Source organism: Mastigoproctus giganteus, chromosome 1 (genome assembly GCF_048544385.1).
Source record: "Mastigoproctus giganteus isolate SK-2022 chromosome 1, ASM4854438v1, whole genome shotgun sequence".
Taxonomy (NCBI): Eukaryota; Metazoa; Arthropoda; class Arachnida; order Uropygi; family Thelyphonidae; genus Mastigoproctus; species Mastigoproctus giganteus.
This window is the reverse complement of record NC_143575.1, coordinates 51284455-51306628: the sequence shown is the minus strand read 5'-3', so window position 1 is coordinate 51306628 and position 22174 is coordinate 51284455. Positions and strand designations below refer to the sequence as shown.

General features: G+C 34.4%; 1 protein-coding gene across 4 annotated transcripts in view; it reads right to left on the bottom strand.

The window, feature by feature from the left end:
• Positions 1 to 22174, bottom strand: part of LOC150090793 (SLAIN motif-containing protein 2-like) — a 176633-nt gene that overhangs the window by 100234 nt on the left and 54225 nt on the right. For all 4 annotated transcript variants that reach the window (XM_090372767.1, XM_090372776.1, XM_090372785.1 and 1 more), the window contains 2 exons: positions 7889 to 7972; positions 28 to 240 (listed from right to left, as the gene is read on the bottom strand). In XM_090372767.1, coding sequence (XP_090228893.1) covers positions 28 to 240; positions 7889 to 7972 — 297 coding nt within the window. The remainder of the gene's footprint in view (positions 1 to 27; positions 241 to 7888; positions 7973 to 22174) is intronic.

Here is a 22174-nt window from a genome sequence, read left to right as displayed (position 1 = left end):
TAATGAGCTTGCTTAATAAGGACTTACTTTCTTCCTGTAATCTAGCTATCTCATATACATCAATTATGTGCAGAGGCTGACTGGAAGGAAGAACAACTGTTGTAGAACCATTATTTATACAATGTTCTTTTTCATCATCTGCAGGTCTTGCTGAGGAATATCTAAAACCACCATCTGCAGAGTTTTTCTTTTTCTTTGGGTAAGTGGAGGTGTTAGAATCTATTATTACTCGTGGTGAATCTATACCAAATAAAAACAATTTCAATTTATTATGTTAACTAATGGTAATAATCCTAAATAATAGATATTATTAGTAGCAAGCATCAAAAAGAGAAATGAAGAATGAATTATTAAAAGACATATAACCATCAGCTATTATTAACAAATGGTTCTTAATTTTGTTTTCTTTTTTTAAATATTAAATTTAATTTTAATATTAAATTTAAATTTATTTCAATATTACACAATGCTTCGCATTGTGTAATATCAAAATCAAATCCAAACTGTGACAAGGGAAGGGCAAGTTTCTATTCTCCCAATTTCTACGTTGAGGATATACGAGATTTTGTTCTAATCATGACCACTAGGCAAACACATTACGCTGGATCTACACTGAAGGTGCAAAATATTGGGAGCACCTCACCCCTCGGGAGAGCGAAGGCATAACACATTACGCTGGATCTACACTGAAGGTGCAAGATATTGGGAGCACCTCACCCCTCTGGAGAGCGAAAACATAACAGATAGCAAAAACTGCTAAGGGCTAAACTAGACAAAAATATATATAAACTGACAATTACTGATTTATGAAGAAATCATGTGACTTCATTTCAGTACTACGATAGGCTGAAGTTTGGTTTTGATTTAGTTTTCTCAAAACATGGTAAATTCTAGTGGATCAGAAATAAATACACAGCAAAATTAGTATATCATCATCATCATCAGCCATTTTCAATCCACTGCAGGCTGAAGGCCTCTCCAGCACATTTGTACTTCCTTCCGTTTTGTGCAATGGCCATCCATTTACTGCCGACAAACTCTTGAATTTCATCCGTCCATCCCCATTGTTGTCTTCCAGGTTTTCTTTTTTGCTCCTCTTGCCCAAGTCCATTTCAGTTCTTCAGTTTTGATAAGAATGTCCTTTATTTAAGTCTGCTGCCTAATCCATGTGTTTCTCTTCTTATCCAACAGTCTGATTCCTAATATAATTCGTTCCATTCTTCGCTGTGTAGTTTTCAGCTTCTCTTCCATAAGTCATGGCGGGGACTATACATTAGTTCAATATTTTACATTTCAGACAAATTGGGATATTGCTCCTCAGTATGTGACTATATTTCCTGAACACTATCCATCCGACATTTATTCTTCTCTTGACTTCCAGCCATTTATCATTATTACAGCTAATGACTTGTCCAAGAAGAGTATATGAATCCAGCTTTTCAGTTTCTGCTCCTTCAATGGTTATATCCTTTTCTGTGGTATACTTGTTCATCATTACTTTTGCTTTTACCACATTCATCTTTAGTCCGAAATCCTTACTAATTCTGCATAACTGATTAAGATTTTCCTCTAATTCTTCGGGATCATGGCTTACGATCACAATGTCATCTGCAAATCGTAAATGGTTTAGGTATTCTCCAATCACATTGACTCCTTTCTGCAACGAGTCCAATCTTCTTCAAGGGCAGCAGTAAACAACTTTGGAGATATTGTCTCCTCGTCAAACTCCTTTCTCAGTTTTAAATTTGCTTCTGTCTTTGTCTAGTCTAATAAAAAAAGTAGCATTCTCATAAATTTTCTTCAATATCATAATATATGGGGTATCTCTGCCTTGTCATTCCAGTGCCCGGAACATTGCCTTATGCTGAATGTGTCAAATGCCTTTTCATAATACACAAATGCCTGGCATAGTGGCATTTTATATTTATTTATTTATTTTCTCCATTAGTTGTGATATTACGTGAAAGTGATCCATATTGAGAATCCTGTCCTAAAGCCAGCTTTCTCTTTCGGTTGATTCTTATCAAGTACTCTTTCTAATCTGTTAGTAATGACAGATTAGAAAGAGTACTTGATAATGACCCTTGTGAACAACTTGTAGATGTGGGACAACAAACTAATTGGTCTATAATTTCCAATTCCTGATTTTTCTCCTTTCTTATGTAGCAAAATTTTGATTGCATTATTCCATTCCTTTGGCGTTGCGCCTTTTCTAATGTATTTTGTGAAGAGTCTTGTCAGTTTCTGTGTCATGTCTCTTCCTCCCAGTTTTAACAATTCTATACAGTAACTTCATCTTTACCCGGGGCTTTTTGATTTTCCATTTTCTTCAATGCATGTTCTACCCCCTCAGCAAGGATATTGGGCATGTTATATGTGTTGCAAATTTGTGATCCATCTTCCCTGATGCTGGCATCATTCACTTGCTCATTCGATAATACAGGTGACCCCCGCTTAACGCTGCTAATTCGTTCCGGAAAAATAGAGTGCTAAGTGAATCCGCGCTAAGCGAGCTTATCATTCACATAAGGTAACATATGTATTTGTAAGTTGTGGTCGGTGCCATAGGATATTTCCTAATCAATAATAAACGGTAGTGAAAAGATGCACAAATGTCGGTCAAAATATTTAATATTCAAATATTTGTACATATAAAATATTCTGCATTACATACGTATATAATTATGTGGTAACTACGTATGTATCAAAATTAAACTTAAAATTCCAATTAAAATCATGAATTTAATTGATCTAAATTGATTTAATTTAACTGATGAATTTAATCATGAAAAATGTGTCGATTTTGGGTTGAACTTTGGCCTTCTTCTAAATAAACTAAAAGGGGTATTAATTTTAAATCCCCTACAGCGTTACCGCCCAACAATAAAGTCACCCGATCCTTCGCCGCTTTGAAACCTGGCATGTTTTTTCTTCTTTCAATATGAAACTTCTTTTAGGCATTCGTTTCCACAAAAGTCCTGCTTCATCTATGTTATAAACTTGTTGGGAAGTATAACACACAATACCCCTCTTCAATAATTTTAACAAGTTCTTTTTTGAAAGTTTCGGCTCCTTGATCTGCACTTGCAGCTTCTCCCTAGATTTTAAATCTATTCAACCAGCCCTTACCAGTTTTAAATGGTTCCACATTTTTTTTTTTTTTAGGTGACTTTTCTTCAGATCATCATATTGGCTAATCTCTCTCTCACTCTCTCTCTCTTTTTTTTCAATAATATTTAACTTAACTGAATTCTGCACTGGACATTATCTTCAATAAAATTAGTTAAAAGTCTTTTCCATTTCAATCCTAATAGCCGACCTAGCCCTAGTTGCTTGCAGTGGAACAGCTATCTTTCCTGCTGCTAAAATTAATTCTTTATTTTTTTTTATAATTGTTCTTACAGTTAAAGTTGCAAGTCCTAAATTATGGAACACATCTGTTTGTCGTTGACGGGAATCGATTCGCTTCAAAACGTCTAATTTAATTTTCAAATTCAGTGTTTTTCTTACATTTATAGTCTTCGTACTGCACCCAGACATTGCTTTTTCATTCTTATCAGCCATTATTAACTCTTCGAAAATGCAACTGCGTTGGTTGCATTAATTACGATACAATGTTCAAGTAAACTGTCTGTTATGCACGATGTCTAATACTGTACTGAGTGATGACCAGACTTCGGATAAATGCATATAACGCAAATATTACAAGCAAATATACTTGTCATTTTTTAAAATGTTGATCTCGGAACTACGTAACAAGTGACTGTACTGCAATTAAATTAGCGTGCGAAAAAATTTCACTGAGCGTGCGAAAAAATTTTCAAGTCGGCATGGGAAACGTTTTAATGCTGTTTTGCTATTTATTTTCAAGCTATCTACTCCATCAAATGAAACGATTTCGTTAAATATGCCAAAAATGCAATCTGTAAAAGAGCGTTATAGTGATCTGTGACAGCATTATAGTCAGATACGGGTTATAATATAACAACAGCGTTATAGCGAATCAGCGTAAAGCGAACTGCATTATAACGGAGGCCTGCTGTATTTTGTAGTAGGCTTCTGCTATCCACACATATATAAGCAGTGCTTGTCTGACCAATTTGATTGGATACTACGATGTGATCACAAAGGAACTGGATGCAAAAAATAATTTTGATATCATATACTTGGATTTCAGGAAAGCTTTTGATACTGTGGCACATGGAAAACTGCTGTACAAACTGGAGCAGTATGGTATTAAGGGCAAGTTGCTGCAATGGATAAAGGGATAATTGAGTTGGAGACGGCAGAGAGTGGTAATAAATGGACACTGCTCTATGTGGATTAATGTTATTAGTGGAGTCCCCCTGGGTTCGGTGCTGGGCCCATTGTTGTTTTGTGTATTTATCAGTGATATGGATGAAGATATATCAGGCTTAATGTCCAAGTTTGTAGATGATACAAAGGTTGGCAGGGTTGTTAATGACAGTAAAGACAGTATGCTACTGCAACAGAATCTAGAAAAGTTAGGCAGATGGGCTGAGAAGTGGCAACCGAAGTTTAACATTGACAAATGCAAAGTATTGCATATGGGTTCATTATCATTCAAGAGAAATGCACCAACTGTGTGGTACTACATTCGGGGTGGTGGAGAATTAAAAAGACCTGGGGGGGTAATTGTGCAGTGAGATATAAAGTTCTCTGAGCAATGCAGACGGGCGGCCAGAGCAGGTCATGGAGTTTTGTCAATGATATATAGGAGTTTTGCTAGCAGAGACAAGGAGGTGATTATCCTTTTTTATAAGGCAATGGTCAGGCCACACCTTGAGTACTGCATACTGGTCTAGAGGCCTCATTTTAGGAAGGTGTAGAGTTGCTAGAACGAGTACAGAGAAGGGCAACAAGATTGGTGAGAGGAACAAAGGGGTGCGCCTATGATGAGAGGTTTAAGCTCTGCAAGTTGAAACATCTGAAAACTAGGCACCTGTCAGGTGATCTGATAAGGTTTCAAATGGTTTGAGCAAGCTCAATGCTGAAGGGATACTTCCATTTGCTCAGATTAAGATCCTGGGGGGGCATAGATTCAAATTGAGGAAAGACAGTTGTGGAATAGATGTGCGGAAGTTTGCCTTTAGCCAGTCGGTAATTGATTGCTGGAACAGATTTCCATCTGTTGTTGTGGAAGTTGACAGCTTAAATAAATTTAAGGGTGAAATAGACATTTGGAGTGACTGGATGGATGAAATGGGAAAGTTTTTTTTTTTTGGCTGATGCAGTATGAGCTTGCTTTCTTGCATCATGCCTCAATTAATGCTAATTTGAATTATGTTATGCCCTCTCTGCAATTTATAAGTACACCATCACCATTCTTCAGATTCATCACTGTTTTTCTTTTATTTTCATTAGTCTTTCTTTATTACTGTTCACGACTGCTGATTTAAGTCCCTTGTTTTCCCTTAATGCTTGTTCTACTTTTTCTTGTGTTATATCTTCTTATGTCCTCTTGGAGTCTCTTTTTAATGGCTTTGCATAACTCAGTATACTAAATTTTGTCCTTGTCAGTGTTTATCTTGCTCTTCATTTGTCATCTTTGGTTCATCACGACGTGTTTCTTGACTAATTTTTTCTTCTTTGGATATCTTTTTGCCTATAGGTTTCTTGGGTTTTATCACTTTCAGAAAGTTGTATTCGTCATCAATAACTTGGTTCTGAAAGGTCTGCAGAAGCTCAAACTTGTTAGTCATTATTAAAAAAATTAAGATTAATGAAATAAATAGATATGTTGGATAGTTTCCACTGCCACCTTTAGAATCATACAGTGTTATGCACATGATTAATTTTTTTTCATTATTTTCAGTTGATAATACTGGAAAAAATGAAACAATGAAAAAATAAAATTAAATCGGTCAACTACTGAGTGCCGGGCACTACGGGTTAAAGGGTCCATAGTCATGAATGGTAGTTTGTGTAGTATAACCCCAGGGTCCTGAGCTGGATATCATCATTCTTCTACTTCTCTCTCTCTTTCTCTCAGGGTAACTCAATTTTTTTTTTTGGCTGGTGCAGCATAAGCGCCTCAGGCTTCCTTGCGCCATATGGCTAATAATAATAATAATAATCTCAAATAGAGAGCTTTATGGTAACTGAAAAAAGTTTCTAGTACCCCGGCTTGGCCTAAAACTGAGTAACTAACGAAAATGTTGTCTATTTGAGTCTTTCCAGTTGTTGTGAATGACAAGGGTGGAAGAAGCGACTCCGACTTCTTCCTGGAGAAGCGATTAAAGTCTTGGGGGAGAAGTGACTGGCAGGTGAGGGCCATGCAAGACTCTGCACAGGCACCTCCCCACCAGCGGCACCTCAACACTGGCTCTCTGAGTACCTCCTTTTCGGGACAACTCCATCTTTGAAAATTATTAAAAAATACTTCTTGTTACAAAATTTATAAATGACCTTTATAAAATTATTAACTAACTATTTAGCAACCTTTTTGTCACCAAAAAAAGTTACTTAGTACAAAAAAGCACACTACTGAAGTGCAATAAAAAATTGGTTTTTTAATTTTAACACAAAAAGTAAATGATAGATTTCAATCGGAATAGTTTTCCCTCGATAAGCATCGAATAATGCATAGCTAATGAGATTTTTAAATTTTTAGCACCATTAGCAACAGAAATAGAGGGGAGGGACATGAAAATTACTCTCATTTTCCTGTCTGGCATTGCCATTTTTAATTTTAAAAATATTTTAAAATTATATTTTAAATCTACTTGTTGAGCTCTTTCCAACGGTGTAAAATAAGCTACAGGTTGTCGACCACATTTTTGTCCCCACCCCCACCAATTTCTCAGACAAAATTTTGTCAACAACGATCAATATGGCATTATGCTGGCCCACATGATGTACAAACCCATGCAAAATTCCAAGTCAATAGGCTGAGTGGTTCCAGAGATATAATGCTGTGACGGACAGATAGACAGAAATTAATTATTTTTCCTATGCCATAACTTCACAACCTAAGGTATAGTTAGCACTGCTGGTTCCCTGTTTTTCAGTAATACAGAGGGAAAAAATAAATAGCATTTACTCTATTTAAAAAAAAAAAAAAAAAAAAGAAGGTGATACATGAAAATGACACTTTTTGTTAGCATTGCTCAAGTTAAAAAGTAGATTGGAAACCCCTGTACTATAACACTGTGTGAAAAGTAAACTAAAGTTTACTCTTTCATAGATTAACAAACAGTATCATCTGCCACTTTTTTTTAAAATGTTTTGCTAAGTCCAAAAAAAAAGAATATACAATGTACTGGCTGTTTTCAAATTCAAGGATTAGAAGTTTTTCGATCAAGTAAAAATCTTAATACATCTGCATGAAATGTGGTAGGATTTTGACTTAAATCTAAATCATTTGCTTTTATTCAAACTATTTCTATGCTATCTATTTCTTGTAATTGTTGTAGTCATGTTGCTGCTATGGTTTCTAACTAATATCCATACTGCCTTCTGAAGGATGATTCAAAATTAGATAATTTCTATCTCTTAGATACTTTAAAATTAGATAATAGATAGGTAACTAACAGCCTGACAGAGATATATAAACACAGACAGGGATAGCAACTTTAGTGCAACTTGATATACAGCACAGCAAATAAGTACAAAGTGGTTACTACCTACACACTTCAAGAATGTTTCTACTGTTCCAGCTCATTTTCAAGTTTCCATAAGAAGTATTAGTATTGGAAACATGATAAAAGCATTATGTTGTCAATAATAATACTAATAATTCAGCGGCAAACAGCATATAACCTTGTATACCCACATTATCTAATAAGCTTCTTGTACACTTAAAATTTAATTCTTGCAACACATGAAATAAAAATTCAACTATTTATGATAATGTAATTCAATTTACCTTGCAGTGGTTTAAAATTTGGCACAGAACTAGCCCTTGGTTTTTGGGTGTTTAGATGCTCTTGACACTTACTTCCAGGTGATACTGAAAAGCATAATGACTTATTTAATAATGCGATATGGCAGTAAATTAAATTCTCAACATATAATTGATTACACTTACAAGATAACATGCCTTGCAATCTGCCCCAAGATTACAATATGTATGGAACAATTAATATAAAAATTAAAATTTAGATATTTTGTTAAAAATTTTGTATATAAATTGATATTTTTTATATAGCTGCTTATAACAAACTACTATTAATTATAAAAAAGTGAAATGACAGGTGTAGTGATGGTATATCGTTACACCTTAAAGCAGATGGGCTGAGAAGTGGCAACTGAAGTTTAACACTGAAAAATGTAAGATACTGTCCATGGGCAGCAGTAATCCCAGATTAATGTACCAATTGTGTGGTACCATACTCAGAGTAGTGGAGAATGAAACGCTCCTGTTAGGAGATCTGATTGAGGTGTTTAAGGCTATGAATGGACTGAGTAAGCTAAATGCTGATGGCATCCCTACTCTTGCTTAGACAACACACATAAGGGGCATAAATTTATATTTGAGGATGGATGGTTGCAGGATAGATGTGTGAAAAATTGCTTTTAGTTTGTGGGTAGTTCATTTTTGAAACAAACTTTTATCTGGTGTTGTGACAGTGGGTAGTTTGAATAAATGTAAGAAAGAATTAGACAAACTGTTGGATGGGGGGATGAACATATTGCATGTTCTTTTTCCTTTTCTTTTCATTTTTTTTTTTTTTTTTTTTACTGATGCTGTATATGCTTGCTTCTTTGTATATTTTGCCATTACTAGTACTAATATGCTTTTTTTATTTTCCTGACTTAACTTTTCTTAAGCTTGTTACTTTCAGCATCTCTCACTATTGCACAACGAGTGCTAAGAGGCATTTATTCTATTTTCTTTTTCTTGCTTCACCTTGACATAAGATTTTCTCAGGATTACTGTTCTGTCCCCCCCCACCCATACTTTCAATGGAATGCCACATGTAGTTGGAATCAAACAGTTGTAGTTAGGTCAGCATAAGGAAGTTCTTTCAATTCTCAATTCTTTGCCTATACCTAGCTCTCCACTGATGAAGTACAACCAGATTTTGAAATGGCCGTATGGGGAATTGGTGAAAATTTTCGTAGGATTCGATAATACTCACCACTCAATAGCCTGGTTGATTTGATGTTCCTGTACTATATACTTATTAACAGGTCTCAAACTTCCAGCTTATGCCAAATCAAACATCGTGTGGTGAGGTTTTGGGAAACAATTTTTAATTATGCAGTATAATATAGTGGTTTTTAACTAGTGAGGTACATTATTTTATGACTGAATGTTAAATATTTACCTAATGTTAAATATGTTCTGTTCATAGCATCTTATAAACTTATTTTCTGAAACACTGCATTTTCCACAACTCCATTCTCATATATAATTATCCATTGTGTAACATGATATAAATCTTCATTGTGTAAACTAACTCTGCTGGTGAATTATATTCTTTCAAAGAATCTTTAAAATGTTTCCTCTTAAAATATTGTATTTTTGACATATACGTAATTACTTTAATAGAAAAATGATGAAATTTTGTTCCATAACGACCATCCACATCAACTGTTATTATTACCACCTGACTGGTGGTAATAATAACAGTAAACACAATGCCTTGAATTTATATTCCATACACTATACACCTCAAAAGACACTCCAAATTTTCACATAACACCTCATGGGATCTGAATGTGCAGGGCTGTGCCACAAAGTGTACACAGCACATGGACAACGCACCATAATGGTATGGTAGTGATGACTTATTTGGTTTTGATATTCTTATGTTAAGTGGAAGCCTATTACATGTACTGCAGAATTGTAATTTGTAGCAAAGATTTGCTGACAATCACTGTACTTTTATGCAATGTTTATACTATTGAAAAAAGCTGTGAACCAACAATATTTTTGTAATTTTTTGTTCATGATAATTTGTTCTGTAAGGAGCATTTCACTTGCAGTACAGCCCATAGATTTTATTTAGTAATAAATGATGCTACAAGGGGTTTCAAATGCAACCAATGATTTTTTTTGGAACTATTCAAGAACTCTACAACTTTTTCTTTTCTTTTTAGTAACAGTGACAAGTTTGATGAAAACTTGTACCTGAACTCACATTAAAGCTATTATCAGATATGCAATGAGCAGTACTGTATTCGGCTGGAACACACCGGAACAATGTTATGGTACTTTTTTCTAAATGTCGCAACAGAAAATTATTAAATTTATACACCTAATATTATGAAACAATGGCATAATCAAAGGGGAGGGAGAAATAATACCTATTTTACCCATTGCTACTAAAAATATATATTAATAGTTTTTTTTTTTTTTTTTGTCCTCGCCTTTTCCCATTATTATATGGGGTCAGCGTTTTTATTGTTTTGACATGCAATTTTTATGACTGGATGCTCTTCCTGACACCAACCCTCACCCTTTATTCGGGTGGAGGATATGCGGTGGTCATTCCCTGACCTTTCGCATCCTCCGTATTTGGTGGTGATGGGCTCGAATCCCGGTCTAATCAAGAAGCGTGCGCTATGCACTACTGCTCCTGCCCACCTGGCTATGGAGGCATAGTAATCTTTAAAATTAATAGATTTCTTTAAAAATTTATTTAAAAACAAAAATATAAATTTCACAATGAAATGAAACTTGAACTTTTCTTAATAAAGTAATGTGTTAGATAAAGAGATCCAATGAATGAGATCTACTGTGATGCGGGCGAACGCTGCATTTTGATTAAGCATGAGCTGAACGCTAGAACTGGTTGTTCTATGAACTGTGAGTCTAAAGTCTGATTCAGTTACTGTACAGTCGATGTGGTGTGATTGTATAGACTTCTGGAGAACGAGGTACAGAATTTTTTTTTTGTCATTGATATATGTATTATATATATAATATGTACATTGAGTTTATGACCAATCTCCACTATTTAAATTAATTAATTAATTTATTTATAACTGTTTCTTCTAAAGTAAAAATTAACTTTCATGGGATTAAATATATAAATTTAAATTTACATAATTTCAGTATTTAAAAATTAAAAGAAGAAATTTTAATTAAATACAAAATGAGCAAAAAACACAAGCAAACAACATTAAATAGATTTCTTGATAAAAAACTGAAACTGTGCAAGAAAATATATAAACATGTGGAAATAATAATGACATGACCTCTTTTTCCATCAAAATCTAAAGATGAGAGAAACAGTGACACAGAATTAAAATTTAATTGGCCTCACGTTTGGAATGCTGACATGTGGACTGAGAAGAAAAAAGCATATCCTTGGCTTACATGCGACACCGGAAAATTAGGATGTTTGACTTGTGCTGCTGTAAAAAAATTAGGGCTGTCTAAAATGCAGGGAGTTAGCATTTCAAAGGAATGGAGTTTGGTAGTGGTATCATCTTACGGCAAAGATAGAATTGATATTTCTGCGTAAGAAAATTTATGAACATTCAAAAAGTACTTCACATATACTGGCTGAAAAAATCTTGCAAGCTACAAATGAACAACATTTAGAAGCAGTAACTGATCAAATGAATGACTCTGAAATTTCTAGAACCTGTAAGGTTTTTAGAACTGCATATTATATTATTATTATTATTAGCTGAGAGAGAGAGAGAGAGAGAGAGAGAGAAATTAGAAGGGAATCACCAAAAAAGAGAAGAATGATGATATCCAGCTCAGGACCCTAGGTGTGCCAAGCCCATACTCACCAGATGTGAGCCCCCCCGGGGTTATTTGTGAAACATGATCGACCATATTCTGACTATTTTGAGTTATTACAACTTCAATAATTAAATGGCACTGTTATTGCTCACAGTTTGCATTCAAGATTAAGTGCTACTAATATAATAGAGCATGTCACAAGGCAAATGAAATTAAAATTGTGCCAACAAACTGTGGCCATACGTGGAAACTTATCAATTCTCATTGATGAATCTACCACTCTAAGCAAGAAATCTACTCTAATTATTTATTTAAAATGTGAAACCAATAAAATGAAAGATCCACATTACTCGTTTCTTGATTTAATCGAATTGCCAGATCAAACAGCTTTCACAATAACAGTGTCTCTTAAAATGTCTTGAAAAATATGGATTTGACGACAATTATTTAAAACACTATTTAATTTATTTTACGAGCGATGAGGCGGTGTTATGTTGGGCAGAAAATCTGGAGTTGGAAATAAATTATTAGAAAAATATCCAAATTTGATCATATGGCATTATTTAAACCATCAGCTTGAGTTATCAGTTGGAGATGCAATATCAGAAGTTCATGGAATTAACCATTTTCAAATATTTATGGACAAGCTGTACACTTTGTACAGTCAATCTCCAAAAAACCAGAGAGAAATAGAAGCATGTGCTACCAGCATCGGCAAAGAAATTAAAAGGATTGGACAGGTATTTAAAGTAAGGTGGGTGGCCAGCTCCTTTAGGACCGTATCAGCAGTTTGGAAAAATTTTGCATTTTTATGCCATCATTTTGAAAATGCCAGTAAAGATAACAACCGAAACAAAACTGAACAATCCATGTTCAACGGATTATATAAACAAATTTTATCCAAACAGTTTGTTCTAAATTTAGCCCTGATGTACGATGCATTGTTTGAACTATTGATTCTTTCAGTCATTGCAAAAAAGAGATACTACAATAGATGCAGACAAATTGATTCATTGTACAATTTGTTACTTGGAATTTTTAAAAGATCCTCAACAAGGAAAAAAGTTGTTAGAAGCCTCAGTTGTTGTTATTTGGTTTTTAGGAGCATTAGCAATTAAGGCCATATTGCTCCAGGGATATGCGGTGGTCATTCCTTGACCTTTTCGCATCCTCCATATTTGGTGGTCACGGGCTCAAACCCCGGTCTAATCAAGAAGCGTGTGCTACGAACTGCTGCTCCTACCCACCTGGCTACGGAGGCGCCTAGAAGACTCAGATGCTATTGAAAAAATGCAATGCAATTTCATAGAAATCAATTTCTAAACAGTATCATTAATAAAATGAAGCATAGGCTGAGCATTAGTACAAATTCTACTGAATTTATTGAAGGAATTTCAACTTCAAACATTATAAAAGAGTTGCGAATTCTTGAACCAAGCAAATGGCCATCTGAAATTGATTTTGGATTTGAGAAAATGAAATAGGATCTCTCTATAAACGTTTTAATTTATCTTTCACAAAATGTTTGAATGCCTACAGGGATTATTTAGCTAATGGTGGTCATAGTGTCCCCACAGATTTGGAACATTTAAAAACTTATTCCAAAATTATGGCTTACAGTTCTTCTGTATGCGAGCGTGGCTTCAGCAGTATGAATTTAACATTAACTGAGAAAAGATCCCGTATTCTTGTCAAACAAGTGGCAAATTTGTTGTTTATTAACCTACACAGTCCACCATTAAAATTATGGAATCCAAATTTTTATGTCCAAACCTGGTTGCGGTCTCATCTTTCTGCTGTTGACCAACAAACAAAAAGGGCAGTCACACAAGAATAAGTAATTGATCCTGTATGGGAATTTCTATGATTCTTCTGAACAGTTTTTTTTATATATTATTTTGTATATTATTTTTATACATCAAACTTTTGTATATTATTTTGGAGTTTTTGTTTTTGTTTTTTTTTTCTTTTCTGATTTTTAAAATTTTTTGTCTGTTTTTTACTTTTGAAATTTTTATTTAATAGTTATAAATAAATACTGAATAAATATTTTAATCTTTGAATTATTTATTTTTGCAAATGAAAAAAGCATATGTGGTTAATCAACGAGCGTTTTGGTACTATTTTTTTTAGCAATACACCTCTGGCAATGAGAGAGTTGCATTGAAGCTATTAAGCCTCTGCATGTTTTCTTAGGAAATACTGCATTCAGTATTAGCCACTATAACCAAAGAAGCCACAGGCTTTGGTACACCAGCCAAAAAAATAAATAAAAATAATAATAATAAATGAAAAATAACAATAAAAATATAAAGATATAAAAAATAAAAGACAATTATATAAAATGTATATAAGAAAATTGGCTAATTATGTATTTCCCTCCTCACATAGGTAACTATCCAGTTGACCTTTATAATTCTCCATGCTGTCAGTCTCATTACCTGCAGAGGTAACGTGTTCCAGTAATCAACAATTCACTGGCTAAAAGAAAGCTACCTCCAATCCAGTCTAAACCATTTCCATAATTTGAATTTATGGCTTTTAGTTCTGGAATCCTTTGTGACAGTGAAAATTTTACCTTCATTCATTTTACTTTCCTTACAGGGGGGAAAGGCCCCCTGTAAGGAAAGTAAAAGTAAGGGAGCGTAGTACCTCAGAGTTGGTACATTAACCTGGAGTTACTGCTACCAATGTGTAGTATCATACATTTGTCAATGTTAAACTTCAATTGCCACTTTTCAGCCCATCTGCCTAATTTTTCTAGACCTTGTTGCAGTAGCATACCCTGATTGTTGTCATCACTGTTTCATGTGAAACAGTATCAAAAGCTTTTCTGAAATGTAAGTATATAATGTCAAAATTATATTTTGTATCTGGTTCCTTTGTTCCTGCATCATAGTATTCAATCAGAATGGTCAGAAAAGATCGCTCCTTCCCAAATCCATGCTGTGAGTGCCATATAACTGCATTCCTGTCTAAATGATCCTACATTACTTCTTTAATTAGCGATTCCATCATTTTTGTTGGAACAGAAGTCAAGCTTATAGGCCTGTATTTACTCACTTCACTCTATGAATCCTCTTTGTGAAATGGAGTTACATTTGCACATCACCAGTCCATAGGGACCATCCCTGAATCAAAGGATACCGTCATAATTATGGCTAAAGGTTTTCTTCACTCTTTTAATGTAACTGAATGGAATCCCATCTGCCTAAAATACGTTATTCACGTTTAGCCTGAAAAACCTCGCTTCTACCTTTCTCTCAGTTCTTACAAAATTATTTAGCCACCTGTTAGTTTGATATACTTCTGGCACCCTCACTCCTAAAACATTCCTCATGTGTGAATGTACATGCAAAATATCTACTGTTTGTCAGCAACCTGAATAACAGTTAAACCTTCCATACTTAGTGGACTGATGTGATTCATGCCTTTCCTTGTAGTGTTTACCTAAGTAAAGAAGTCTATGCTGCTTTTCTTTGCATTTTTTTCCAGATAGAGACTTTTCATAATCTTCCTTCAATTGCCAAAAAAACCACCTCTGTGATTTGATTGCAGACTGGTTTATACCTACTGTATGCTTCAGTCTTCCCTGATAGTTTATATGCATTCCTTGTATATTTTTTCTCTGCCATTAATTTAAATAGTTCATCTGACATACATTTAGGTCTAAATCTTGAAAGGTGTCTCTTAGTTGATATTAAAAGCCTAGTAGTTTCTATGATTACTTCCCTGAATGCTTTCCATTTAGAATTTTCTGTTGGTAATATGACCAGTTGATCCCACTGAACAGAGTTTAAAAACTGAGACCATTGTAATCACTTTCTCTTCTTCTGCCTCTTTAACATGCTGGTATAGAAAACAGTTATTCAATAAATCCAGAAAAATTCTTGCTACTGTTTGAGTGACTAACCCACAAGTTGTTGCAGTCAATATTTCAAAAGTTAAAATTTTCCATTATGAGATATTCTGATTTACTTGCCTACTCTATTTGTCCATATAGTTGTTCATTACACTCATCACAGTCATTAGGCCTATAGCACACTCGTACTCTCATTATTGTTTTCCTGGTCCTAATGTAACACCAAACTGACTGAACATTGCACTGGCCACCCATGTTGACTGGTTTAGATTCTATCTTTAGATTGAATCTGCTTTAGATTCTATCTGCTTCTTAACTAAAAGCATAACATAACTCCCCCCCCACAACCCTTCTGTACTGGTGGATCCTACTACTACAAACCTTTATCCCACCCAGTGCAAGTATGAAAGGAACTGTTTTTGATGGAGTGTATGTTAAGTGTGAGTGAATGTATGTAATAGTGTAATTAGAGTTGATATGTGTAAGTTACTGGGTGGGAAATGAGTCCACTTAACCTGAAGAAAAAAAAAAAAAAAAAAAAAAAAAACCCTATAAAATGTGCGTGTGCATGCTACTTCTATTCAGGGTACTGTTATAAAATAGATCGCTGTGTACAAATGATGAGTGAACGGGAATGCCAAATTGATGTAATGTAGTTGTGATGGGAGAAAAAAAAAGTGTGGATGTTTTTACAGCTGTATTTATTTAGATGGTACCTGTATCCTGTCTCTGAGTGTATGATGCATGAAAGGAGGCACATGAGTGAGTGATGGTTGTCCGTTGTTACCTTCCAGTCTGCCCCTAAATGAGCAATATATAAAAAAAGTGTGTATACCTGTCCTGTGTATCTGTAAGAATGGAAGGTGTGCATAAGGTTTAAACATATGAAGAGTGTGTGTGTAGTGTTCTGGCATCTGGCAAACTCCTTCCCCCCTACTTGGACTGCAGTGGGGGTAACTCCACAGGGAACTATCCCTACCTTGCGGACACCATGCATCCTCTCTGTAGAGGCACAGAGTGGTAACTGCTGACATACCATGGTTTTATTCCACCTATCTTTTTTTACAAACTATATATATACTGTGGTTCTATTCCACTTATCCTTTTTATGAACTATACATTTCCTGTTTCTCTGACAACTACCGCTGACAATAGCTACTTCCTATGAGACTGGCACATTTTGTCATAGAGGTTTGTTTGTTATTTGGTTTTTAAGAGCATTAGCAACTAAGGCCATATTGCTCCGGGATATGCGATGGTCATTCCCTGACCTTTCCGCATCCTCTGTATTTGGCGGTGACGGGCTCGAACCCCGGTCTAATCAAGAAGCGTGTGCTACGCACTGCTGCTCCTTCCAACCTGGCTACAGAGGCACCTTTGCCATAGAGAATCTTGTTGCATCATGTGTTGCATAAGTGTAGTTTCCAGTGCTGTGGTTTTTCCCACAGGACCAAGAATATTTCGGCACGGCACATGAAACAAGAATTAATGTATATTTCCATTATGCAATGAACTAGATTTTAAACATGCTTTCAGCAAGTCAATGAACAATTACCATTCCTTGGTTGGCACTCATGACCAAGGGAATTCTATCAGTCCATTTGCACTGTGATGATAAAAATTTCTATTCATGCTTAAACTTTTGTCCCAGCTGTCAAATACAGCAAACGATCCACAATCCAAGTAGCTAAGTTTATTCATGTTCAGCTGAACAACCCTTTTTAAAAGTTATTTGGTTTTTTTACGAGCATTAGCAACTAAGGCCATATTGCTCCGGGGATATACGGTGGTCATTCCCTGACCTTTCCGCATCCTCCGTATTTGGTGGTCACAGGCTCGATTTAAAAAGTATGTACTTGAATAATTGAATGAGGTTTATTTGAAGAAATAGTTAAAATTGTGGGTTTATATCCATATTTTTATTTCCAAGCTGGATCGACTTATCTACAGTCGCATATTCTATTCTCATATGTAATTAATCCTACCACGTTATTAGTTTCTCATATGCAGAAAACTTTGAGGCTTAGGTCTTACTGGTGACAGAAGACTTGAATTCTTTTATTTTTAGAAGACAATCCATAAATTTTTATCTTTCTGTTTTCTGCAACCAATAACAGAGCAATAGTATATATAAACAAATATTACAGTCATACCTCGGTTAATGTTACCTCTGATAACAAAGCTTCGATATAACGAAGTCCGCAATTTCAAGCCCCATTTAACATAAAAAATATTCCAATTTAAGGGCAACGTCCAACAATCATCCGATTGGTGGCTGACGGCGACTCATTACGTACTCCTGAGCTGTGGGTGTGTCTGTTATAACAGTTTTGTGTGTCATTCGCCTAATTTAGTCGTTGTTTACACTTCATAGGGTGTGTTTCCTGTGTGGTGCATTGCAATACATGACTGACGTTGTTTCAGTGTGGCGCATTGCATATACTTGACATAGTATAATTGACATAGGTTCTTTGATAGCATTACATAATGTAGATTTTATAAATTTTAATAGAAATATTTTTTTTTTTAGTTAAAATGTCAGAATCAAAGAAAAGAAAAGCAATTTCTTTGGAAACTAAACTAAATATTGTACAACGTGTTGAAAGCAGCGAAAGAAATCCGATGTGGCACATTCTTTAGGATTAGCGCAATCAACTTTAACAACCATACTAAGTCAATCAGAAAAAAATAAAACAGTCTGCTCAGAATTGTACAGATGTTAGAGTGGCAAAATTAACCCATTTAAGGAGTCCAATTTTAGAAAAAAATGGAGAAAATATTAAGTTTGTGGAAAGATGATATGCCACAATGTCATATGCCTTTAAGTCAAATGGTGATTCGAGAAAAAGCATTATTTTTGTTTAATCACCTGAAATCTAAACAAACTGAAGAAATTACGGAAACTTTTGGGGCTTCTCGTGGTTATTTCGAGAAATTTAAAAAATGGGCCAGGATTCATAGTGTAAAATTAACAGGAGAAGCTGCAAGTGCAGATGTTGAAGCTGCAAATAAGTTTCCAGAAAAACTAAAGAAAATAATTGAACGTGTTCAATGTTGACGAAAGCGGTTTGTTCTGGAAACGGCTACCATCAAAAAGCTTCATTTCTATTGAAGAAAAATCAGCTGCTGGGTTCAAAGCAGCCAAAGACTGTTTAACGTTACTCTTTGGGTCAAATGCCTCTGGCAATTATAAATTAAAATTGTTATTAGTTTACTATTCAGAAAATCCGAGGGCGTTAAAAGGTAACATAAAAACGAATTTATCTGTAATATGGAAAGCAAATAGAAAAGCGTGGGTTACCAAGGAGTTATTTACTGATTGGTTTGTTAACCACTTTTGTCCTGAAGTAAAACGGTTTTGTGAAAAAAACAACTTTGAAGAAAAAGCTCTTTTGTTGTTAGACAATGATCCGGGACATCCTACTAATCTTAACAAGTTGGACACATGCATTCCTGTCAAAGTTGTGTTTCTTCCAGCAAACACAACTTCCCTGATCAGGGAGTAATAGCATCATTTAAAGCTTATTATCTGCGTTGAACATTAAGCAATTCAATTGAACTAGAGGATAAAGAGGAAATGACAGTTAAAACTTTTTGGAAAAACTATACCATTAAAAATGCAATTGAAAACATTGATAGTTCTTGGAAAGAAGTCACTAGGAAATGCTTAAATGGAGTTTGGCACAAAATATGGCCAGAAGTTTTACTAGAAGAAGAAAATAACATCCAAAAAATTAGATACGAAGTTATCCAGATGGCTCAATCAATAGGTTTCGAAAATGTCGATGAAGAGGATGCTAGAAATTTATTGAATGCAAAAGATGATGGTTTTCAGTGGAAGATTTAGAAAACCTTGTTAGCAACGAAGACAAAGAAAATGAAGACGAAGTTAAAGAAGTTCCTGCCGAAAAAGTGTTAACAACCAAAGATTTAAAAAGGTGCTTAAATGACATTGAAAACGTTTTAAAATTTTTTAATGAAAATGATCCTAATTACAATAAATGATCCTGATTTATTGTTAAGCGATCAGTGTTAAATGCAATAACTCCGTATAGGCAATTGTTAAATGAAAGAGAAACGAAGTAAACGAAAACGAAGTTTCACTTAACGAAGTAATTTCGTGGAACGCATCCTATTCTTTAATCGACATATGACTGTATTTGGAAATTTTCTATGATTTACAGTATAAATGGTACAACAAATATGAGGCATTTATTTTTGGCGTTGTACTACAATATTACACTGCGTACAAAGAGAACTGTCATTTAGCATATTAAGCAGTAAATGTGTTTAAAAAAAAAAAAAAATCACGGCATAAATTAAGAGCTAATATTTCATAAGAAATAATGGAAAGGGAAAGGTTATATGCAGGGGTCAAGCTGATGCAGGGTTGAACTCGAAGTCAATTAGTACAGAGGGCCTCTGGTATCAAAGTCCCCGCAGTTACAAGGTTGCAAATAATACATAAAAAAATAATAATATCTATGTACTTTGTTCTGATTTATGTTGAAGCACCCTCCCACTACACACTTGACTATTTCTGTCCTGCTCTTCCTGCGAGCATCCTGTTGACTCGACTCCCTCTACATATGGTCAGTTTCTCATCTACTGTTGCTTGCAGTAGATGAGTCTGATATTTTCAATAATTTTTACGTTAAGTGAATTCTTAGTTTTCTTATTTTTATTAATCATGCGTTCAAAGCAAAGTGCTGATGAAAAAAAAAAAAAAAAAAAAGACAATGCAAAAGCTATGGTTTAGATGTTAAATTAGAAGTTATAAGTCATAAAAGAAGTGGAGAATGAGTAAAAGATATTGTGCATTCCCTTGAGATCCCGGAAACAACAATTCACACCATCTTAAATAATAAAGGAGATATCAAAAGCAGAGCAAAGAATATGATTCGGCATTCTGAAGTTAAATTGACAAGAAAAAGGAGTGAGGTACCACAAAAATTGGTCCCCGTTTTAAGTGGAATTTTCTGGAACCAATTATTCTTGGATAACAAGGATCCCTGTACTAAATATTAATTTTATATGTTAGGTGTTCTTAAGTGCATTCAATCCAGTGAATAAAAAAGTAAAAGTGCAGAACTGTTTGGCATTGGTAGCTATGAATCCTTATTTTACGTTTTTATTTCATGTTTTACATTGTTTTTTATTTCATGTTTTCTTTTTAAGCTTCTTTTGTTTTTTTCAACCTCAGTTACGGATAAATTTTAAAAAAAGCAGTTTTATACACCATGTTTGTTATTAAAAAAAAACAGTAAAATATAAAGTTAAACTTTAATATTAAGAAAAATAATTACAAATAAGAAAAATTCAATTTACACAACAAAATATTGCTATCAGTTACAGTCAAACACTGACCTATAATCACTATACAGTTACCTGACACATGCTTTGTAACTAATCACATTAAAGCAAAAACTAAGATGTCCTAAATTGAGAAATGGTAAATACTTTTTGACCATATTAAACTGAAAACACAAATGAAAAAAAAGTAAATCATGAAAGGACCATATGTTTTTTTTAAAGCATCTTAATTCTTTACACATGACAAGAGGCCAGCAAGGTTTTCAATGAATTGTAACTTATAATAATGAACAATAAAATAGCAAAAAATTTAATCCTACTTAATTGTATCAAAAAAAATAAATAAATAAAAAAATAAATGAACTACAAGCATTACACACTTAAACATGTTTTAACTAATACAGCATGCAGCAATTAGGGCTATACTTGGCAAGGTGCAATTCTGCTATCTAAGCACCAAGATACATTAAGAAATAAAATAAACTAAAACCATGAAATTAAAAACAGACTGAGACCTTCCTTTAATTTATTATGGATGTGGTACTCTTCCTGTGGTGAGTGTGTCTCCTTGGGTAGGAAGTTATGCTATTGCACTGCTAGACAAGTATTAGTTTGTTTTTTAATTTTACGATTCGGTTTATTTTAATTGTTATGGTATCATGGTATTCAAGTAGCAGAATGATACCTTGCCAAGTACAATATATCCTTAACCTTGTATAAGGCATGGGGGGTCTAAGAGACACTAAGGATTTTTTTTTTCAAGAGATAAAATTACTGGAAGGAATATTCAAAACCATGGGTAAAATTTATTTATTTCCCCTTAAAGAATTATTCTTTTTGCTCATTCCTTCTAATAACTGGCCCACATCTTTAACCTTTACTGGTCACATTGTTTATTAGAAATTTTTTGAGTTTGGTTAAGGGTTAATAGTGGCCTCCGTAGCCGAGTGGGCAGGAGCGGGAGTGCAGTAGCACACGCTCTTTGAGTAGACCGGGGTTCAAGCCCCTGACTGCTGAATACGGTCGATCTGCCAACCCGCACTGGACCAGTGTGGCAGATTATGGTCCATTTCCCTCAGCATGAATTGTTGAGGAGGCTTCCATCCTGCAGTGGGTTGATAATGGCTGCACTTTACTTTTTTTTTTTAAGGGTTAATTGCTAATTTAGTATGCTGTATTAGTCTGGTGGTATAATAGTGTCTTTTTTTCTACAAGTCTTGGACACAACCACTTTCTGTCTTTGTAATTTACTAAATTGCAAACATTCCAATTTTTCCATTATGCAATGAACTAGATTTTAAACATGCTTTCAGCAAAGTCAATGAATAATT